The sequence below is a fragment of the Pundamilia nyererei genome, unplaced genomic scaffold, assembly GCF_000239375.1.
Source record: "Pundamilia nyererei isolate P.nyererei 1_Seehausen unplaced genomic scaffold, PunNye1.0 scaffold00035, whole genome shotgun sequence".
Classification (NCBI taxonomy): domain Eukaryota; kingdom Metazoa; phylum Chordata; class Actinopteri; order Cichliformes; family Cichlidae; genus Pundamilia; species Pundamilia nyererei.
The window spans coordinates 2,469,339-2,492,352 of NW_005187436.1; the positions used below are offsets into that span (position 1 = coordinate 2,469,339).

Here is a 23,014-nt window from a genome sequence, read left to right on the forward strand (position 1 = left end):
GGAAGGGTGGGTTATTGAGCTCAGCAATCCTGCAATCCTGCAATCCTGAAAGAGGTGAAGAAACACCCAGAACACAGCAAGATCATTACAGCTTGACAAAAATATCACAGTCTACCTAATTTTCTGTTCTGTGAAGAGGTGAGACAAACACTGGACTTTTTGGCAAGAGGAAAAAAAGGTAGACCAGGTTTGAGGAAACAAAGGCATTTGAGCACTCGAGCAGGGACACTTCAATCCAGCTGTGAAGCATGGTGGAGGGAGCACTGGGGCTGCTGTGCTAGATCAGTCCATGGATGCCTTGTAGTCACTGAAGTACAATAAAATCAAAACTATAAGAAGAAACTTTGCAGGTTAATGCAAGTCAGGATGAGCTTAGAAGTGGATCAAGCATCAATTTAAGGATGTAATACAAAGAAAAATATAACATATTACAAAGTTGAAAAAAATCATTAAAAATATATTTAGGTTATCATGAGATAAGTTAATATAATTTTAACTGCATATCTTGCTAAGTCAGCCTTTTTATTCTGAAAACCTTTTATTTCCATACAGTCTTTTCCTCCTTATCTGCAGCAGAAAGAAAAACAAATAAGAAATGTAGTTACAAGAAGACAGTTACTCCCACTGGATATTTACTCCAACTGCCAACTAGATGATCATTATGAAAGGCCTTTTTGTAATGGCCTATATGAATAGAACAAAATAATTACAGCAAGTCAAACCTGTTTCAAAGTAGGTCAATAAATGAGCATCAGCTAATGCTTTAAGACAGCTTTGAAAAATGTGAACGTCTCCTTTTGTATTTTTTCATCAAGGTCTTGATGCATGCTCAATCATCCAGGTAAGGAAATCCCAAAAGGTTTGTCAGTGCTACTAGTTTCAGTCATTCTGCAAATGTATTGTTTATAAGATTGGGGAAACTTGCAGTCAGCTGAGACGGAAGAAGTCACTCGGATGAGTGATGAAATGTTTCTTTCACTGATGATGATGAACAGAATCAACTTTTTGGGATTTCATAAAGGTCATAAAACAAAGTATTTCTTGATAAATTTAAAGTTTTAAGAGCAGAATACAGGAAACAAAGCAGCGTATATACAAATCAAACTTATCTATAAAGCCTCATTGAGTGATTGGCTACTGTTAATTAGTTCTTAACTGTACATCCTTTGAAAAACAGTGCCTCGGTATATTAGCTAAATGAAAAGTGTAGGAGGCATTAAATAATCACAAATTGAACAGATAACTAATTAAATCAGTTTACCGTTGCCACACTGGATGATGCTGGGTTACATAAATTTAGAAAAACATGATCATAAAAGATTAAAAATAGCCAGCTTATTGTCACCTAACGGTTCTAAGCAGTGTAGTAATTATCTCTATGCAAGAATTAGTGCAGTACTTCCGTTGACTATAAACTCATCCCACGATTACATTCACACATTCTTTGCATGCCACTCCATTCAGTTTCAGTTGTACCAAACCCAGACATACCAAGCTCGCATTCACAGAAGTCGGTTTCGTCACCTGTTTTCTGACGAAACTTATCCTACAAAAGCAAAACCAATATGTCATGTAATCAGTCTTCATTCGATTCTAACACTCACAGAGGTCATATAAGCCATATAATGACCTCCAGGAAGCTCTGCAGACCTCTAAAAACCATTTTGATTTGCTTATACAACAACAAAAACAACAATACTGTTCATTTCATGTTAAAACATTACCAGCCTGTATCCTGACATTTAACTTGCAATGCGGACAAACTGCAATCTCAACATTTTTTTAGGCCTAGGGAGGAGCTCACTCTCAAGACTACGTCCTCTGAGATCCAGGTGTCATTATGACTTAGACTCAGGAGCTGCGCTAACCACCCAAAAGCCGGGATTTTATGAGCTGGTAAGGGCAGATTGTTGATTTATTCAAACAGATATATTAGAGATATATTTCTCTAACATAATAATCAATAACGCTATGGCTCCTCCTGTCAGATTCACAGCAATTGTTTACATGTTGCCTAAAAACGTGCTTTCCTCGTGTTGAGTGCTCATGTACTTTTCTTTGTCAAAATTCTTCCTTGTGTTCTTAGTGAGACAGCAGGAAAAACAGAACATTATCAATGATGTCAGGTAATAATACCAACAATCATAAAACTAAAACGCTCTGAGGAGCGAACAATTTCTATATATTAAGAAAAAGCATCTTTCCAGCTCTGTTATAACTATCCTACCTTCTTTTATCTCTGTAGATCATGGAAACCCTTGCAGTGCAGAGGATGCCACCTACTGCATGAATGGAGGGACATGTTATAAAATATCTTCCATGGACACACTTTCTTGTGTGTAAGTTTATTGAAATCAATCAGTGTTTTTAATTGTCTTAGAAAAAAAATCTTAATGTAAAAAAATATGGACACTACCCAACCTGGCAATGTTGTTTGTGAATTTGCAAATATTTGTGCAACGCTATCTGCCTGCAGGTGCAACCCAAACTACAAAGGCAGCAGATGTGAACAGTTCCAGCTCGGAGTCACACAGCCCATTTCAGATGAGGCTGGTTTAATTGCAGCTGTGATTGTCATTACTCTCCTTATCTTGATAGTGCTGGGATTTATTGTCTACTACATACGCAAGTAAGTACATTGTGGTTTTAGGTAAACACTCTCAAAGCATCTGTAAGTAGCACCAGGACGTCTTTGTATTACTGTACATACTTTCTAAGCTTATAACCATTACTTACCACCACACAGGATGCGAAAAGCGAAGGAACAGAGACAACAGAACCACAACCAAGAATACTGGAAGGTACAATCAAGAGCATGATCCTTCCTTCTGATTTGATTTGGTGGTGCATTTGATGGTTTCAGGAACGAATTGTGAGAAGTGTCATTTATCTTGTCATGCTATCTGAGGTTTTGAAAATGACTTTGAAAAAAGCTAAAAAAAAAAGAAAAAAAAATGAGAGTGAAAAACTACTGCACTGACCTTAAAGGGCAAATTGACGAGTGTCACACCACCATTGCTCTGATGTTAAATCACATTTCACCTTGTCAAAACATATTAAAGTGCAGTTTAAGTGTGACTTTTTAAAATTTGTGGCAATTGTGGGATTATAAACTAAGTTTCTGTATGTTATTAGAAAATATTTTGCATTTGTAAATATATTCCATCATTTTTTTTAAATGATTTGAATGTGTGATTTCTGGTGACATGCCATTACACACTCTTATTTACTTGTGAGACGTTAACGCACTAGTAATTCTTCCTCTTCAATGCTTCATTCCAAACCTCCACTCTTAACCTAATCTCACATCTAATCACATCTCTTAAAGTATAATTGCTCATTGAGGTGTCCTGGACCAGTCAGTGAGATCTCACTTTACAAAGATGTCAGCACTTTGACGTTTTTAAAACTTAAAACTGGATCCCACAATGCTGGACACATGCATGAACACACATGCATGTGTGTAGGGGTCTGTATAATTAGCTTATCCCAAGCTATTCATCGGTGTCCTTAAATCTAACAAAAACAGGGGCACGGGTGATCCCAGGAGTTTTATGAGAATGGTGTCACCAACTTGGCTTCAATTTGCTGCACAGAGGAGGAAATCCAAACTTGTTGGACTGCATTTCCCATAGTTTGTATTTGTTAACAAATTAAAAAAAATAAATAAATAAATAAAAAAAATGTGTGGGCAGAAACAACATTGTAAATGCTGACTGAATGGTTTCACTTTAGAATTCTTGCCAGCATTAGGTCAGGACTGACACTGTGGCTGTTGATATTGGTATTTTAAAAATGCTACAGTGAAACCATTAGAGAGCAAAAAATATGTAGTCAGTGTCCCACCCCTCTTTAAGGAAATATCTGTATATAGACGGCCCTAAAAGGAAGAAAATACGCAAAGCTGATTTAAATAAATTGTGAGTGAAATGTTTTTTACTTAAAAGTAGTAATTTATTTAAAAAAATGTTCTGGATTGACGTGTTACGTTTTAAAGAGAATTGAACTGCCTTCTATATAAATCCAAGAAACTTGTATCAGAGTCTGTTTTGGGGGGAGGCGGGGACTGCTTCCGTCTAGTGGCAGAATGTCTTCCTTACTTTAATGCTGTAATTGAGAAAATGCTTAATGTAAATAAACTCAAAACATTTATATAAATGGATACTTAAGACTAATTTTATTTCCTTAAAGTTCAGACACATTGAAAAGCTCTATCAAAATGACACAAGATCACAAAGTTTTCTTGCAGGTAAACTCACACACCTGTGTAAACAGTTCTACTTCCTTCTGGCATTATCAAACTCCTTCGCAATTTTCAGTGCAGTGTTGTTGAGTCCCACGGACTGCATGTTAGCAATGATGGTGACCACCACCCCCTGTGGGAGGATCGGGGTCTGTCCTTGGCACTGGTCAATCTCTTCGCTGGGTAACACCAGGAGGACACTGCTAGCGCCCACAGCACTTCCTGTGTGTGATACATAGTGTCTGCGCTTCCTGCACTGGCCATATTTTTGCACCTTCTCCACTACCAACCAGCCTTGAGCATACAGTCCGTCCTTATCCCAGCTGGCTTCAGTCCCATCAACTGGTGCCCAAAGCTCTATCGCTGTTTTGGGTTTGAGAAATCCAGGAAGCAAGCCGTTAGTATCCTGCAAGTGAGCCACCTGGTAGCTGTAAAGCAGAGCATTTCCAAAGAGCAGCAGGTTTCCCACAGTGGAAAGAAAACCACCTCCTGCCCACTTGTAGGAGTTGTCTACGTACGGGCAATTCACAACACGTCCGCGCTTGTTGTGATGATAAAACCTGTGGAATCGCATAGACAGGTAGTACAAACTCACTGCTATACCTCATCAAAAAAAACCCAAACAAGCATGAGCATCATGTTTTTAAGGCAATTTGGACATAACTTGAGACTGGAGATTATACACTACCTAGAGCGGTTGTAAATAATAGGGTCATTCTCATCGGGCACTGTATTGAGCATTCCCAGCTCGCGGAACATATCCATCATGACGTCCAGGAATCGCCGACCAGCAGCCCGCTCCACAACAGCACTAAGCAGCGTGAAGGCATGAGTGGAGTACAGAAAGGTTGTGCCTGCATGCATGGAGTAAAACATACATCCCATCAAGATGTTAGCATTGTAACTGTGAATACAGAGAAACAACGAAATAAAGTTTGAGCTTTACCAGGTTTGAAAATGAGGGAGTCATTCTTAAAAAGGTCCAAAGACTGAATGACACTTTCAAAGTTGTCCTTTAAGTAGTACTCCTCGTGCTCAAACTCTTTTTTCTTCTTGGTGTTCTGATCTGTTGCGGCTTTGTTGTCTTTGCTTTCAGATGAGCTCTTTTCATTCTCTTTTTCTTTAACCGGGGGCTTTAAAAGTCGTTTGGCTTTCTCTTTGTCCTCCTTCACTTTCTTTGCATCTTTCTCATAATGCCGAATGCCACTCAGGTGGGACAGAAGCATACGTGAGGTTATTGTGACCTTAAAAACAATACAAACCAAACAAATAGATAAACACTGCGAATGCTAGAAGAACAAGATACTGCATGTCATTTTTTTTTTTTGCAGTATTTGAAATTGCTTACGTCTTGCCCATCAAACTGTTTTTGGGGAAACTGTGGGACATATTTCTGGACTGGGGCATCAAGATCTAGTTTCCCCTCCTCGCACAGTCGTGCAGCAGCTGCAGAGGTGAGGGGCTTACTGATGCTGGCGATTCTCATCACCGTTTCTGGCGTGCATGGGACACGATTCTCCAAATCAGCATAACCAATTCCTAAATTAGATGAAGTGTTTTAAAAAGTCATAAGAATGGCAATGCATTTTTAGGGAAATATACCGGTGTTTACAGATGACTCATTAACCTAATAAATTATATATTTTAAAACATTCTGCAGTAAGGAAACTGAACACAGACCCTTTAAATGTATCTTTTTTTTTTTAGCACTGCAACAAAGCACAATTTAAATACAATCTATGATAAATATGCAGAAATACTAATACAAGCAGATACCAGTGGGCTACCTCCAGTTGAGTCAAAAGCAGCTACATGCTTTGACCTAAAATGTCTGTTTTGAGCCACTCAGAGCCTGCCAACAGTGACAATAGCAACAATAACAAATTTTAGGACTTGCTGCCATTCTTGTACAACAACTGTTAACCTTTTTAACCTTTAGCCAGTGTTACATTACTGTTAAAACATTTGTAACAGTGTCTATTTTTACATATTTAAAGTGCACTCCATGATTCAGTAGCTTGTAGTATCACCTTTAGTTGGTCTGTCACATTATTCCTCCAGAATAATGTGACAGACTTTATTAAAACTTTGCTTCAGTTCATTGATGTTTGTGGGGATTCATTTATCTACTACTCTCCTAAGGTCCTGCCACAGCATTTTAGTCATACTCAGGTATGGACTTTGACTGATTTGTTCAGCCATTCTGTTGTAGATTTGCCGCTGTGCTTGGGATCATTGTCCTATCACATGACTCAGTTTGCCCCAAGCTTTAGCTGTCAGACAGATGGACTCACATTTGACTTTGGTATATAGAGGAGCTCATGGCTGAATCAGTGCCTGCAAGGTGCCTAAGTCCTGTGCCTTGATAGCTGGTATGGGGCGTTTGTGTTGATATGCTGTTTGTTTTTTGCCAAACATCTCCACGTTGGTCTGATCTGTATAAAGGACATAGTTCCACATGCCATGTTTTTGTTTGTTTGTTTTTTTAGAGAGAAGAGGCTCCTGAAACCCTGTCCAAACAAGACATATTTGCTTATTTTTTTCTAATTATACTGACATGAACTTTAACATTTAACATGCTAACTGAAGCCTATAGGGCTCACACTACTCACACTTGCTGATAATCAGTGAGTGTGCATTTGCATTTGACTAGCACCACCTAGCTGTGAGTTATCCATGTAATTCAAATGGAAGCAGTAAGGCTGTATTTAGTTTTTCAGAGTCCTGTAAAAAAATCCAGCGCTCAAGGGGTTAATAATAATGGTTTCCACTGACCATTATTACACAATTTTGTTCTCAACAAATTACACAGTGTATGGTAGGATATATTTTAAGACTTACCATTTCATTCATCAACATCCGATGTGTGCGCGCTCCCTTATTTATTTAATTTATATTTTAAAGCAAAAGTGTACACACCGGAGGTACCGAAATGAGCCCTAGTTTGTTCTCAGAATCGTATGGGAGAAGGTTATTTTCTTTTCTATAATAGCAGTCGTTATTTCAGCTGTTTTTCTGTGCGGTCACGTCATGTTTGTGTTGGATTAGCTGTTTTTGAATCACACTTTGAGCAAAACTTTTGTAAACTCCCTACACTAAAAATGCGGGACACTGTGCATGTGGGAATTGTGGGATGGGATGAAAATAGTGCGATGCATGGTCACCAACCTTCACACCAGACCTCAGCCCCATCCACAGAGACGCCAACTACCACTCCCGGAGCACCGACCTCATCCTGCCAACACACAAACACACCGAGTTGCTACAGGTGGGCTTCGGGTTAATAAGACAGAGCAAAGGGACACTAGTCAATCAATTACAAAGCAAGTTATAAGCCTACCTCTGTGCCTACCTTTATCCGCTCCACAAGGTCTCTGCTAACTTTTATAGCATCTTTGTATCGATCCGTCTTCTCTGCTCTCGTAACTTTAACATCGCAGAAACTGCTGGCACCGTCGCTGCTGTATTTCAGCCCGACAGCTAAAGCGATCCCCACTCCAACCCCATACATCCAAATCGTGGACTTTAACCGGTATTTACGAAAGGCTGGTCCTCCCACATATCGCCTTTGTTGCTGAATAAAAATACTATCTGACTTCCGCTGCTGCCTGGCTCGCGCTCCTGCACGCGGGGTCGTCACAGGCGACTCGCGCGCTGCTAACATGCTGCATTTGGTACAAAAAGTACTTTGCCTGGACAAAAACAAACGCAACATCGTGAGAAAGCACTCCTTCTTTGTCGGCGACAAGTGGCTCCAGTCAATGATCTGCTCACCGTTACCAACAGCTTGTTTACTTCCTGTACGCGTCCTCGTTCGGAACGCCTCGAACAAGACCAAATAAATCAAATCATGATTCAAAGAACGTTGATCGAGGGGAATAGGGCAGGGTTTGTAGCTAGAGGTGAGACCAATGACTTTTATACAGTCATTGGGTGAGACCAGGGAACATAAAACCTTGTCCTTGAACAATATCAGCATTTATTGACGTGTGTACTGTGTATGTTGGCCTACTCAGTGCTAACAATACTACAACAAATCACACAAAGACAAGCACACAGCAGCAGGGATATTCATTTAGAGAAATAAATGCTAAAAACACAGTTTATTCTGTAGATTAACTTTACTAATAATGACACAAAGAATCAAATAAATAAGTAAAAGTAAAAAACCTGGCTTTCAGACGAGAAAGTGCTGTACATAGGTTGTTGTAACTCTGTGCAGCAACTTGCTGGCAGCTGGACACCATTAATTTACTGGAAACAACTGTTTATAGTAACTTAAAGTTACTTAAAGTTAAAGTTACTTTAAGTTACAGTAAAGTTGCTAACTTTACTGTAAACACTTTTTACATCATGCTACAACTGCATTTACAGTAAAGTCGCTGGTAGTAATTTACTGTATTATCTACAGTAAATATGCTGTAAATTAAATGTATGATAGCTTTCAGTTATTTAATTTATAGTAATTGAATTACGGGATCTCATGTGAATTAAATTTACAGTAACAGACTTGTAGCTGGATGTCAGTAAGTTAACATAGAATTTACAGCAACTTGTTTACACTACTTTTTACAAGGTGTGTTATTATCATGGGTAAATCCTGATCTCCCGGCAGTTAACGTGGGATTGTAGAGTATTCAGTACACCGTTTTGATTTTGGGGATTGGGCTAACCAGCTAATATTGGTTTGGCAGTTTTGAAAAGCTGATGCTGAACAGTGCTTTCTAAACACAATTTGTTTAACATAATTTGATATTTAGATGAAGTGAAGTCATCGTTCTTAATATGCATTTCATTAATATACAAATGCATTTGCTTAAAAAAACACAGACACACATGAACAGACAGTGGGGAGCATTCCATCTGCAGTGTCTAAGAATGCCAACCCATATAACCACAATAGGCCTACATACACAAGCTAGAGACCAAACTTCAGGTTTGTGCAACCGCATTGAGAATAAACTCTGGCTCTCTTTCTCTCTCACCCACACACAGACCCTTATCTTTCCACTGCTGTGGCAGCAAAGGAATGTCAGTGGGCTTGCCAGTTATTTAACTGCTGCAAGTACAGTGTTCTGTGCCAACATAAACTAGTGACTAATATATTAATCGTACTGTATGTGCATATAGTACGTGAAAGTTAATTTTATTTTTCAACTTTAACTTCACTGATATCTATCAAGTAAAATGAAGTACTTCGCATACTATATAGTACACTCACCAGCCACTTTGTTAGGTACTTATGTTCAACTGCTTAACACCAAAAGTTAAGTCACATAGCAGCAATTTACTGCATTTAGACATACAGATATGATGAAAAGGCTGCCTGCTTAAGTTAATATCAAACATCAGAATGGGTTTCACAGTGATTTAAGTGACTTTGAACGTGGCATGGTTGTTGGTGCCAGATGTGCTAGTCTGAATATTTCCAAAACTACCAAACTACTGGGGTTTTCCCACACAACTATCTCTAGGGCTTTCCGAAAATGGGCCAAAAATGAGAAAAAATCCAGTAAGCTGCAGTTCTCTGAGTGAAAATGCCTTTGTTTATGTCAGAGGTCAGAGGCCAATGGCCTGACTACTTTGAGCTGATAGGAAGCCAACAGTAATTCAAATAACTAATTGTTACAGCCAAGGTATGCAGACGAGTATCTCTGAATATACATCACGCTGAATCTCGAAGCAGATGGGCTACAGCAGCAGAAGACCAGATTGGATGCCACTTCTGTCAGTCTCACCAAAACTGGACAATAGAAGATTGGAAAAATATTACCTGGTCTTGATTTCTGCTGTAATAGAACAATAACATGAAAGCATGATTCTATCCTTCCTTGTATCAGCAGTTCAGTCTTGGGTTGTTGGTGTAATGGTGTGGGGAATATTTTCTTGGTACACTATGGGCTCCTTAATATCAACTGAGCATCATTTAAATGCCGCAAAATTGTTGCCGACCATGTCCCTCCATTTATGACCACAGTGTACTCATCTTCTGATGACTGGTTCCAGGAGGACAAAGCTCCATGTCACAATATTCAAATCCTCTCAAACTGGTTTCTTGAACATGATAATGTACTCAAATGGCATTCACAGTCACCAGATCTCAGTCCAATAGAGCACCCTTGGGATGGCAGATTCTCATAATGGATGTGCAGCCAATAAATCTACAACAACTGTGTGATGCTATCATGGGATCATGGACCAAAATCTCTTAACCGACAACAAATGCTGTTTCCAGCATCTTGTTGAGTCTATGCCATGAAGAATTAAGGCAAAAGAGTATCCAACCCAGTACTAGCACAGTGCACCTATAAAGTGTCCAGTGAGTGTATATCTGATGTTTTATTGTAAAATTATTATAGTTTGTTGGATCAATTATTTAGAATATTTCAGAGGGTAAATGACTGAACTGAACAAATATAGTAGCTGTTTTGGGTGAGCTGGAGTGAACCAAAGAAACACAATGCTTTTGAACAGATGGCAGTCAAACTGAGGCCCAAGGAAAAGAAACAAGAGAGAGAAGTTTTGAAAATGCTGCAAAATTAATAGATTTATTTAATTTTTAGCTATTTGAAAAATGTAATACATTTTACATATGGAAAGATAAAATAAAATCTATTAAATAAGCTTTCTCTTTTCTTTTGCACTGCAATCAAGCTTCATTCAACTACAGGTCACCTCTGACGAACAAAACAAAAAGTCTACGTATGTACCACAAACAAAGTTACAAAACTTTCAAAACATGCTTTTATTTATATTTATATTTTTTACATTTTAGATATGATGACACTTGAGACGTCTACATTAAAACAATGCTACAACAAAGCACTACCGGTACACCAAAAATCATACTATACAGACAAAATGAAACAATTTTGAACCTTGGTTTTAAACAACAACAACAAAAAGGGCTGAAGTCTTGTGCCATTTCTTTAACATTACAGTAGCACCAGTATACATACTGACAGTGACTGTCAGGGTATACATACACTTGTGATGACTTTCATGTGTATATTCACTGGGGTGTAATGACTCTTTTTTAGCATAGTTTGTTGTATGAATAATGCTGAGGTTTTACTAAGTGCAAAATTTCTCCACTTTGTCCTTTGGTATGTGCATGATCAAGGCAGAATGCTACGTACCAGATCAGCTTAAATGCAGTTGTAGAAAACGATCTTGTAACCAATGGTACTTGGTCAATGGTCATTTCACCAGATGACTTGTCAAAAAAAAAAAAATCAAGGATTGCAAAAGGCAAAGATAAAAACTGGCTTGCGAAAACAACCGTGTTTCTCAGTTTAGGCTTCATGAGAGGGAATGGTTAAGCGTTACTTCCCCTTTGAGTTCTGCTGAAGGCAGAACGATGCAATAAGAATAGCATCTGGCTGTTTGTTCTCCACCATTGGCAAGGTACGAGAAGAAGGGGTTTACGGTAAGCAAGGTGCAAATACATAAAGCCAAAACCACAGTGTATGTGTGTGTGAGGGGCAAGGGGAGGGGTCAGACCGTGCTTTCACAAATTATTCAGTTCCATTAGAGTCTGGTCCAGCATCTGGTGCATTTCGAGGTTCTCTTCTTTAGCTTGTGATACTTTCTCTGTTAGAACAATCAAAATGAAAACATTTTAATGTCACACAAGCACACACAAGTGAGTCAGCTGGTTAGCTTGTATTAATAATCAAGCTGGCTACATTGTTCAGGTCAGTTGGTAAATCTGAGTGCTTTTTAACCCGACCTGCACAGCACTGACAGCAAACAGAAACACACAGAATAGCAAGCAGTCATGCAGATTACAAATACACTGCAACTGACACAGAACACACAGCAACAGTATACAGGTAGATTATTATAGTGTTGGTTATAACAGTTTATTAATGCCAAACTAAAGGTTAGAAAATTATATGTAATTAAAGATAATCCCTGATTTTTACGGTTTCAAATACACTTCCACCAGCAGCGACACAGACACATCGAGCAGCACAGGCATCGTACTCGGGCAATGCAAACGGAAGAGCTTTGGAGCTTACGCTGGATCCGATTGTCATACGCACACCGAAAGCAAAACCGCAGTGAACGGAACAAACGCATGAACAAGTTAGTCCTCATTCAAGGCCACGCGAAGTTCATTAGAGAGAAGGCGGTTTTTCTCAAGTTGATGGTAGAGGCGATCTTTGCAGTCAGAAAGCAAGTTGAAAAAACAGAGAGAATAGGAAATCAGAGGAAAACAGGAAAAGAGAAAGTGGAATACCCTTTGACATCTACCTTCTCTAGAAAGGAGCACCGAGAGATTGGTTTAATCTTTCTAAAAGGTCTAAATAGCCATAATAATAGATGATATTACAAAATAAAGTATTTTGATGGTTCCTGCTTTTTCTTTTTGTCTGCAAGAGGCGAGCCAGGGCTGTGCATAGAATAAGAAACAGAAGATAGAGCATTGTGACAAAAAAAGAGCCAAAGATCTAAATCCTAAAATGGAACCATTTAAGTTGAAAAATGAAGAAACAGAAAAATAAATCATGAATTCAATCACTACTCTGTCTTGATTATTCACTCAGTTTCCTGTAAGTATCTTTAATGTGGCTGCTAAACCTCAGCCAGTCTTTAGGCCAAATTTGGTTTCATGCTCACTCCTGCTAATCTTGATCTCTCACAATTTATGGCAATGACTTTAATACAAAGAGTCTGAATGTGTCATGATGTATTTATTTAAATATATGACAAGATACCATATATCATACAAAGCCTGTTTGTCATAATCACTGATGTCAGTCAGTTTCATCCAATATTTCATCGTCAGATGAGGTTCCACAACTCTTACATACTGCTCTGCACGCCAACCATTACTCTACGTTGCCACAGTCTTGCTGATAACAGCCCAACACCAATTACCACCAGCTCAAACATCCTTCCTGCCAATTACTCCCATCACAATACTACATGTTCAAAAGTGCTTGCATGCATCAGTCAACTAGACTCAGCTTTCAGTCAAGTATCTACAGATGCTGGAGGTTTCTGTGCTTTCAGTATTGCTGTGATATTCCTATTATATCAGCTTCACAGAAAAGAAAAACTTTGGACGAAGAAGAAAATGAGCATCGACTGAAATCCATAAAACTACACCAAGGAAGAGTGAGGACCTAGTGGTTTGTTGAGATGCAAGAAAAGAAAAAAAAAAAAGAGAAAATGATTCAATAACATAACTTAAAATCAAGGCTTCCTGGTTTTATTAGAGCCAGTGAAAAATAAATATGAATGAAAAATAAAAAGGACAGAGAAAAGAGATACAGCTTTACATAGAAGGAAGGACGTTTATTTTTTTTTACACAACGCAGAAAGATTCTAGGATTCTGTACAAGTGATGGGATGCAAGTAATGTTGACATGAAGACATGAGGGGGAAAGGGAAGCAAAGACAGAGAGGGAAGGGGGGGGGAAATGGAGAAAAGGCTGGAGAGAGCAGACAGATGCTGCTCAGCCGGCAGGAGGCGTCTTTGATGAGGTGTAAACAATTTATCTGTGTGGAAGAGAAGAAGTAGAGTGAACCTGGGGAGGAGGGGGACCTACGGAAATGTAAAATGCCAACCAAAATACACCAGACACACGGGAGTCACGGAAGGGCACCACAAAAACCACAATGCACAGTGTAAATGCATCCTGTGCATTGGAAAACACTTGCAAACACACACACACACTGAAGGGTTGGGGCAAGTCCTTCCTGTGATTACATCAACACCTTCCTGCTACATCACGAGGTGCAGCGCTCAACTGACAGACAGTTGTGGCTCTCATCTTTACACACTGGGAATTTTACTTAGGAAAAACTGTGGGCTCAGCCACACTGGTGCTACGCTATGGCCTCTTCTCCTCACCTGGTATATTGACATAGCAAAGGAGGGTATCACAAACACACGTGTGGGCCTTTCTTCTCAACGGAAGTAGACCATATTAGTAGAAATGGGGACACTACATGTAACCATGAGGATCAGCATGTAAACCAGTTTCAGTGAAAAAAAAAAAATCATTATTGCAGTTTTTGTCAATCAACAGCTTGCATGTATTGCTTAAGAAGTGAAAATGTCCAACGATATTACAATGGGCATTTGAACATAAACTCATAAAAGAATCTAAATATTATCATGCTGCGTTCTGTTCATGCATGAAATGACTTCATTCGTTTTTTTCTGTACTCTCAAACGTCAAAGATACTGACACAAAAGGCATACAGTATCATCATAAGGACACAATTAAAGACAGGATTATCTATTACAGGAGCAGCTCAAGTACAGAGGGAACAAATTTCTGTTTTAAGACTTGAAACTTTATATATAAGACTATATATAAAAAAGGAATTTTAGTATAGATGAGATGTTTAGTTCTAGTGAGCATGTAAAATAATAAATGAGGGAGACAAAAGAGGTGAGGCATTTGATGTGCAGGTAACACGGGTGCAGGCCAGAGGCGAGAGAGGGGGCATGATGGTGGAAACAAGCAGGTACGGCAAGTAGAAAAATTACATGGAAGTCATGTCGTTGAGGGCGTGGTCCAGCTCCTCGCTGATGGCCTTGTACTTCAGTTTCTGGGCATACAACTCATCTATTGGTGGGCCAGGAGTGAAAGGTGCATGTTGGGGGTGGGGCGGGAGGTAGGGCGGTGATTGAAAGCAAAAGGTGGAGGAGGAACATGACACAAGGAGGTGGAAGGTGAAGCATCCAGACCATTTGCAGGACAGGGAAGGAAAAAAAAAACATGGAGAGAGGACAGAAAAACGAGGGGGGGAAAAAGGAAACAAAGTTACACCAGAAAGACAGAGTGGATGTGCAGCAGATCTAAGGTTAGATTCTTCAGCACCATTGAGAAATGGGCTGTATTTCACTGCAATGTGGTGCTTATAAGACTAAATCAACACCTAAGCCTGATATCACTGCTTAACTTTAAAACCACCCATTCCTAACTGGAACTGAAAAAAGCAACCAACTAAATGTAATAGTGAAAGAATAAGAAGTACCAAAATAGAAATAAGATGCTGTCTGAAAAAAAGAGAAGATGAAACAGGATAGAGTTCAAAAAGAAATGTGAAAAAGGGACCTAGGAGATTTTTTGAAACACTTACCCAAAACACTTCCAATGATACAATAAACATTGGAAAAATAATCATAGTAGCATTCTGGGTTTGGAGGCAGAAAAGCAAGCAAACAAAAAACCCCAAAAAGCATACCTTCCAGGTCATCAATGGTCTTCTCAAGCTTGGCTACTGATCTCTCAGCGAACTCAGCACGAGTCTCAGCCTGCATTACAGAGACAGATTCAGAAGTCAGTCCAACACTTGATGTGGAAACTTGTGTAAATTATCCTGGTGTGAGCCTAAAACACCAGATGGGGCATTGTGAAACTGTACCTCCTTCAGCTTGTCAGTGAGGACCTTGATCTCCTCCTCATACTTGTCCTCCTTCTGTGAGTACTGTGGGTCAAAAACAACAACAGCTATAAGGAATCGCAAACATGTGCGTTGAGATAAATACTTTCACTGCATTTATAGAAATGAGTTAAAAAAAAAAACAGAAGTGAAGAGGCTCGTCTGCGCCCCATCCATCAAGTCTGCAGGGGAGCTGCAAGGGTTTGACAGCATGCAGTCGCCCGGAAGGATGGCACGTACCTTCTCAGCCTGTGCCTCCAGTGACTTCAGGTTGTTGGTCACAGTTTTCAACTCTTCCTCAAGCTCAGAGCATTTGCTGGTGTTTTAGGGGATAAAGTTGCCAAGGACGAGTAGGAAAAAGGAGGGAGACGACGATGGACAGAGCCGAAGGTAGACACAAATAAAAAGGTGGAGGGAAAAAGAAGGAAGGAGGGGGAGAGGAAACAAAATAATAAATAAAAACTACAGGGTTTTAACAAGGAGGGAACGCCAAGTACCTCAAAAGTGCCTTAACAGAGCAGGAATGTGAGAAAACACAGTAGCAGTGTGTTTTTTATCTGCTTGGATTGAAATATCATGCTTTTCTTTGGTGTTATTCTTGCACAGCCCCTGCCATGTTAGGCATGAAACAGTCTAATTGCACTTGGAATTAAAGAGCACAATGAAGGAGAGGAGCAAGCACAGCAAGCAAAGCAGTGAGAAGAGCCACTGAGAGATACAAGTGTGTTATGCTTTCTGTTTGCAGTACCTGTATGACTGTGGAGTCTAGTGATTTCATGCTTTGCTCCAAAACCCTTAGCTCATCCTCCACTCTTCGAGCACGCCTGTTAGTGGGTGTGGCGCGCATGTGCAAGCCAAAACCATTCAAACCACGAGGGGCATGCAAATAATCAGCACATACAGTAAGAACACAGGGCACACTGTTCAAATGGAAACAACTACTAGACTTTTAAGTGTTAGCGCTCGAAGCTTCCTGAGTATTTCAATTCCAGCATACGTGCAAGTTTAAGCAAAGATTTTGTGTGTGAAAAAAAAGGCAAAAGGACTTACCCTTCTGACAGCTCAGCGCGCTCCTCTGTACGCTCCAGATCACCCTCAATGATGACCAGTTTACGGGCAACCTTTTGGTGTAGCACAACAACGTTTTTAGAAAAAAGAACCATGAAATGACTGTGAGACAGTTAGCACTGGGTTACATCCAGCCCAGAGTGTTTCACCCGCTTACGATTATCCTTGCAACTCCAATTCTGGTGAATTATAAACAAGGTTTAAAGGATACAGGACATATTACAAACTTTCCAGTGAAAATTCAAGTGTTATAACTGGGTAAAAACAAGTTTAACAGAATGAAGAGCTCAGGGTTGTTATAACTGAATTAACGTCTGTTGCAGAGCTATCAATTTCAAAGCTAAATGCTTAAAAAAAACTCGCCTCCTCATATTTGCGGTCAGCCTCCTCAGCGATGTGTTTGGCCTCTTTCAGCTGGATCTCCTGCAGCTCCATCTTCTCCTCGTCCTTCATGGCCCTGTTCTCAATGACCTTCATGCCTCTGTGTGCGGGAACAGTCAAAGAATGTTAAGAATTAAGTGGTGAGACCTGACAGACTTCCTGCAGTTTTCCCTGAGGACCCATATGTGGTTAAATAGTAGTGCTGGCAAGTAAATCTTTAATGTGCTCCTAAGGTGAATACCTAAATGTTTTCCGATATTAAAAAAGAGCAGAGGCACTTCTACAAAGGAGTGGAAACATGTTCACATGGCCTGTTTACCTCCCTGTTTGAGCCTGAGCTGCCTCACAAAACTCACCTCTCACTCTCATCAGCAGCCTTCTCAGCCTCCTCCAGCTTGGTCAGAGCAGTAGCCAGACGCTCCTGAGCACGATCCAACTCCTCCTCAACCAGCTGGATACGTCTGTTAAGGGAAGCGACCTCTCCCTCAGCCTAAGGAAAGAAGAAACATCATGTCGGGAGATTGTTTTTGCGGGTATGCTCAACAAATCAGTCACATATAGCACAACAAGAAAGTCGGTCCAAAGAAAGCAACCGGTGAATGTATTTGTTTATTAGAGTAGGTGTCGCCACCATTGTTTTTATGCCCACTGAGAGAGTGTAATCGTGGTTGTTCTGAAGTGTTATCTGTGAGCCACCTGTTGGGAAAAGCCCTCCCACCAGGCCTACTCCTCATTGACTATGTATAATGATAATTTCCCCAAACTAACATAAGGCTGAATGCCGCGCCTCATTACTGAGCTCCCCTGAGAGGACATTAACAAGGCTCAAGTCAAAAGGGCCTGGCACAATTAATGAATTCTGAAAATGACTGCTTGCATTGTACAGCTACAAAGTAGGCTCCCTGGGGTTTGAAACATTTAAGTGTAATTTATCTGGTCATCAGTGTAAGCTATGGAATCTGTGTTAAATGAGGTGGTATCTTTGCAGAAAAGCTGATATACACGAGCACACATTGAAAAAAAAGGTGGGTCTTTTTATGATTATTCAAACGTGTAGCTACTTCTGCTTTCTGACACTGCTCAGCAGGGATCAAGACCTGCTCTGGTGTCACTGAAAAGCGGATATTCGGCAGAAGCCTGCACACGAGGCAAAAGTCTTTTCAGAAGCTTTCCCCTGCAGCCTTAGGTTAAAGTGTGCAGCGCTGGGCCAGAATGCACTGGATGTTTTTAAAGCACGATGAGGAAGTTTCTAATGACCTATAAACCCATTAGTGGTCACTACTATTTCTAATACATTATAGTTTGTCAACATTAATTACAAGCTGTTACACTAAGCCTGAGATTAACTCTGACTGCTGCGAGCCTGTGCACTAAGATTTATTTCCCGTATAGATAACTACCGCTATGTTCTGTTGCTCGTTGCTGTGAAACTATATTGTCCTTATAAGGGCAAGTCAAAGAGCATAAGCTGACAGAGCACACTGGCACCTTCAAATGTTGCCACAGTGGTAGTTTCCTGGTTGCTGAAAATACTTTATTCAAATGTGTGGCCTGCTCCTGGTTGGGCTGGAGCAATGAATTAAAGGATCGCAATATATGTGTATATGTATATATAGATATATATAAACAGTCAGGTTTACCGGTAAAGGAAATGCAAGTGAACTCGTTTAAGGAGATGAGACAATACAATGACACAAAGTGCCACAGTTGCTGCTGAGCCAACAGGGCATCAGCGGCCTAACGTTGCCAATTAGAGGCGCTTATCCAGGAGCAGCGGGCTATCAAAGCTTCATCTGAGACTTGCGGTGGCACACGGAGAGCCAAGTAAAAGCTCAGCTTCCAGCACTGGGGTGGGTCAAGAGCAATCCCGCTATCTCACTGTGTATCAATTCAAACTATGGCCCTACATGAACTCTACACAAGTGCACAGGAAATGATACAGAGAGAGAGAGACAAAAAGGAGGCAATTGTGCGCTCGCAGGTAGGCTCTAAGCGCGGTAAACATGCTTACTTGTTCCCTGGCTTTCCTGTGCGCAAGCAACTCCTTCTGTAATCTCTCGGCTCTGTCTTCAGCACCGTCTGCCTGCTCTTGTAAGGATTTGATCTTTCGTTTCACTGCATCCAGCGATGTCACTCCTGCCATTGTTTATGTACCGTTGTATATACTTAGATATATAATATAAAAAACAGGACTACACTTTTGCGCTGCAGCACAGTTTCCGAGAATTTCACCAGGAACGAGGTGGCGTCCTTGGTTGTGCAGAGGGCTGCGTGAAGAGAGGCGAAAGAGTGCGCAAGCCTTCTGGAGACGCACCGTGCAGTGAATGTATTTACCAGGAAGTACGGTGATTTCAAAAGAAGCATGAAAAAATAACCGGTATCCTGCGGGGTTGTGCAAAACTTTAGACCGCGATAACATGCTGCACTGCCACTATAAAATAATAAAATGTAATAAAATGTAAAAGATACAAAATACCAATGCTGTTTAATGACGTGAGCACACCCAGACCCACACACAACGGAGCGTACTCGTAGCGTACACTGTGCTACAGCCCCCTCTGCGGGTCAGCCGCGAGCAGTACATACGTGGCAGTGAAATGTTTTGGAGAGTGCAGGACATTCAATAAGTCTTCACTGGCTACAGTAATTACAGGCTGCCGTTGAAACTTTGCAAATATCACGGAACAACCAATCCTAAAATATGTAAGGGAAAAACAAGTCCATAAAACACAAGTAGTAGTTAAAGTTACTCGAACAACCCACAAACTATCTGGTAAATATCTTTTTTTTTTTTTTTTTTTTTTGGGGGGGGGGGGGGGCACCACAATACGCTTTCTATAGGGAATGAAATGTCCAATCAAATACGAGCTGAGAAGACTCAATTACTCAATTGACTTTTGACCCACTTTGGCCTAACCACCCACCCACCCCCTACTTTGAGATCCAATTAAAAGATTATTACAGCTTGTTTCCCCTCTGCAACCGGATTCGTCTGATTGAGTTTTATAAGCAAACGTCTCTATCTGCCGAACTTGATGTTGGCCGTCACCTCTTGTCATTCGAGGGACCCCTGTCGTAAAAACCTAACTTTATGAGGCCATTAAGATGACAAAATCTAAATTCTTTACATAATTTATTTTATTTATTTATTTATTTTTGTCACGCATTTATTACCAAGGGGATAAAACAGTGGGGCAACAAAACAAAGTTTTCTTCTTCTTTTTTAAAGAACTTTTTATTCAATCGAGAAAAAAAATGCTGCAGCTTTCTTTTCCTTTCTTTTTTCCTTTTTAATTTGTGTGCTGCCCAAGACTTTTTGATAGGGAACCGTTTTTTCCTTTGGTCAGCAAAGAGCGCAGCACGCAGATGTGAGCTCTATCTTGACCATATATAGCAGTGGGCTATATTTATCTAGGCGCTTGAGCTTTTTGGGAAGGCTGTGAGTTCAGTCTGCATGACTTATCGCTCTGAAAAGACCTAAAAGGCGGAGATCACGGTCCACAAACACGAGAGATTGCTACAAATTTGTACAGAAATACCGACGAGGCTCCAGGGGAGGATGAACTGAGTTTAAACATAGATGTTTTGAAAGTGCTATATTTGAACAATTAAACCGACTTTCTTTGGACTGTGATTGTGCGTGTGACAATTCAAGAAACGACAGTTCCAACTACGGGTCTAAATGGTTGATTAAAAACAAACAAACAAACAAATAAATAAAAGTTTGTAGTGTATCAGCTTTGGGGAAAACCCCATCCACAGATTGGAGCAGTGGTGGTGAACTGTCGCTTCCCTCAGAGGTGGCAGAATGAAGATGTGGGGTAGCGTGTAGGAATGGTGCCATTGTAAATCCCTTCCTTACTTACATCGGTGGCTTTCTTCTCAGCCAGCTCAAGTTTCTCCTGGGCATCTTTAAGAGCCTCGGAGTACTTGTCCAACTCATCCTCAGTTCCCTTCAGTTTCTTCTGCAGAGCTACCAAATCGTCCTCAAGCTGAGTTTCAGTGCAGGACAGTTTCAGGGGTGATCAGCGGAGGGTCGGAGTTGCGTGAGCGCGCACAGGCGCAAAAGCGCATACACACAGAGAAGAGAGAGAGACAGGGGACAGCACACGGAAAAGAAAGAGACAGGAGAAAAGTTAGGGAAGCCCATGCACTCCAGGATCAGATACCTTGGTGGCGACTTCCTCAGCAGTCAGCAGCTTTTCTTCAGCTGTTTGGAACTCCTCGAGCACTTTATCTCTTTCGTCCTCAGTTATACGCAATTTCTTTTCCATCTCTCTTATATCGTCCTCTAACTTCACATGCATATGAACAAATTATACAGTTAAACAGAATATAACAGAAACATGCAGTTTTCAACGATCAAGCGACATTTCTCTTAAATTGACTTAATCAAAAATGATTTCTGGGTTATATGGTTTATGGGTTACATCAACAGTTGCTAAAACAGTGGAGAGGATGATTTCTTTTTTATCATTCTTCAAAAATGACATTAAAAATGCAAAAAATGTTTAAAGGATGGATTATTCTTAATTTTAATCCTTAACTGGGATTATCCATGAAAATAATTAATCCGTTTTAAGGAGGCGGTCCATTTAAACTGGTATTCCTGCATTTTTACTGCATCTTTCGGGTTTTCCCACAAAAGGAAGAAGGACAAAAAAAAAACAGCCGACCTGTTTGCTTCTGTCCTCTGCTGCTTTCTTGTCTGACTCGGCCTGCTCAGCTCTGTCCAAGGCATTCTCCTTGTCGAGCTTGAGCATCTGCATCTTCTTCTTAATGGCATCCATGGCTGCTTAGTGTTGTTCGGCGGCACCGACAAAACGTCCAACGGAAAACCAAGGATAGAGTGGGAGAGGGGCTGGGGCGTCTGTGCCTAACTGAACGCTAAGCTGGAGTGCAGGCTCTGCCTGACTTTGCACTGTCAAATATGTACTTTCAAGGTGGTGGTGGTGGGGGAGTGACTGGATTCCTTTGGACATCCAATACTTTTTGGGAGGAGGCGTGTGTGGGTGCTCCGGCGTTTTTTTAAGGATCTGCTTGGCTATTCGTTGCTCCTATACATCTGAGACGCCTTTATATGGGGTGTGACGAGTATGGGTATGCTCCCACGGAAAGGGTTCCTGCCATTTAATGTCAGAGAAGATGCAGAAAAAGACTGTTTACGTTTGCGTTAACGCCCCGGTCACCCATTTAAAAGCAACATGCAGCCTCTGTCTCTGAATTGAGTGGCCTGCACTTTCCCAAAGTTTCTGAAAGTTGGCATATGTTTAATTTGCAAGGAAATTACGTTTTCTGGCCTTATTTCACAGTGGCAGTGCCTTCCTGTTTTCCTGCATCTCTTCTTACTTTGGAAAAGCTGGGAGAGGGACCAGAGCCAGCTGCAGAACAAGCTTTTGTCACCGTGTAGTCTATGGTAGCTCTTTATCTCTGCCTGAGTGTGTTTGGGTGGCTGAGTGTAAGTTCGCTTGGAATATGCTGTAGTGGCTCTCTGTGATATGAGATGCTTTTGGTTAGCCACGCAAGCCCTAGAGGCATTGTTCACAGTCTAGGGGGCTCAACAGAGGGAAGTGTTTACCTGATAATGTATCAGATATCCCTCATGTAAACCGTTGATGTGTCATTTGTCTGGCATCACAGCATCCTGGCAGCTTTGTACTTCAATAAGAGCAGCTAAGTCACTGATTGGCTTGTGATTTGTGAAATGTTTACTGTTTTAAAAACCAACGAAGAAGACAATTTCACATCATATTGCATATTTATTACTAGCCTTACTAAATTTAAGCAATTATTATTCAATGCGATTATAACAATATGCCTAACAGAAATTATATCAAGTAATGATCCCTCTGCAGTAACTTAGTGAAAAGTCAAAGCACACTACGGTGACTGAGGACACTCCAAGTGTCTTTT

General features: G+C 40.5%; 3 protein-coding genes across 10 annotated transcripts; 1 reads left to right on the forward strand and 2 right to left on the reverse strand.

Moving 5' to 3' along the window:
• The first annotated feature begins 2,102 nt into the window (after nucleotides 1-2,102).
• Nucleotides 2,103-3,475, forward strand: nrg4 (neuregulin 4). The gene is made up of 4 exons (XM_005729979.1): nucleotides 2,103-2,126; nucleotides 2,246-2,339; nucleotides 2,477-2,629; nucleotides 2,747-3,475. The coding sequence occupies exons 1-4, from the start codon at nucleotides 2,117-2,119 to the stop codon at nucleotides 2,817-2,819; spliced, it is 330 nt and encodes a 109-aa protein (XP_005730036.1). The 5' UTR covers nucleotides 2,103-2,116; the 3' UTR covers nucleotides 2,820-3,475.
• Nucleotides 3,476-3,974: 499 nt separating this feature from the next.
• On the reverse strand, nucleotides 3,975-8,116 carry lactb (lactamase, beta). 3 transcript variants are annotated; one of them, XM_013910045.1, is made up of 7 exons: nucleotides 7,584-8,116; nucleotides 7,412-7,478; nucleotides 5,592-5,782; nucleotides 5,190-5,487; nucleotides 4,932-5,097; nucleotides 4,264-4,803; nucleotides 3,975-4,107 (listed from the first exon to the last, which is right to left on the reverse strand). In XM_013910045.1, the coding sequence occupies exons 1-6, from the start codon at nucleotides 7,956-7,958 to the stop codon at nucleotides 4,278-4,280; spliced, it is 1,623 nt and encodes a 540-aa protein (XP_013765499.1). In that variant the 5' UTR covers nucleotides 7,959-8,116; the 3' UTR covers nucleotides 3,975-4,107; nucleotides 4,264-4,277. The 3 variants fall into 3 exon arrangements, with proteins under 3 accessions (XP_013765499.1, XP_013765500.1, XP_005730210.2); XM_013910046.1 differs by lacking the exon at nucleotides 3,975-4,107 and having other exon boundaries at nucleotides 4,164-4,803; nucleotides 7,596-8,116; XM_005730153.2 differs by lacking the exon at nucleotides 3,975-4,107 and having other exon boundaries at nucleotides 4,164-4,803.
• Nucleotides 8,117-11,628: 3,512 nt separating this feature from the next.
• tpm1 (tropomyosin 1 (alpha)) lies at nucleotides 11,629-22,071 on the reverse strand. 6 transcript variants are annotated; one of them, XM_005729980.2, is made up of 10 exons: nucleotides 21,778-22,063; nucleotides 20,968-21,093; nucleotides 17,458-17,591; nucleotides 17,084-17,201; nucleotides 16,703-16,773; nucleotides 15,893-15,968; nucleotides 15,635-15,697; nucleotides 15,455-15,524; nucleotides 14,754-14,832; nucleotides 13,442-13,753 (listed from the first exon to the last, which is right to left on the reverse strand). In XM_005729980.2, exons 1-10 carry the CDS (start codon nucleotides 21,889-21,891, stop codon nucleotides 13,750-13,752), a joined length of 855 nt encoding a protein of 284 aa, XP_005730037.1. In that variant the 5' UTR covers nucleotides 21,892-22,063; the 3' UTR covers nucleotides 13,442-13,749. The 6 variants fall into 6 exon arrangements, with proteins under 6 accessions (XP_005730040.1, XP_005730039.1, XP_005730037.1 ...); XM_005729983.2 differs by lacking the exons at nucleotides 13,442-13,753; nucleotides 14,754-14,832; nucleotides 20,968-21,093 and adding exons at nucleotides 11,629-11,836; nucleotides 21,271-21,396 and having other exon boundaries at nucleotides 21,778-22,071; XM_005729982.2 differs by lacking the exons at nucleotides 13,442-13,753; nucleotides 14,754-14,832 and adding an exon at nucleotides 11,629-11,836 and having other exon boundaries at nucleotides 21,778-22,066.
• Nucleotides 22,072-23,014: the final 943 nt, after the last annotated feature.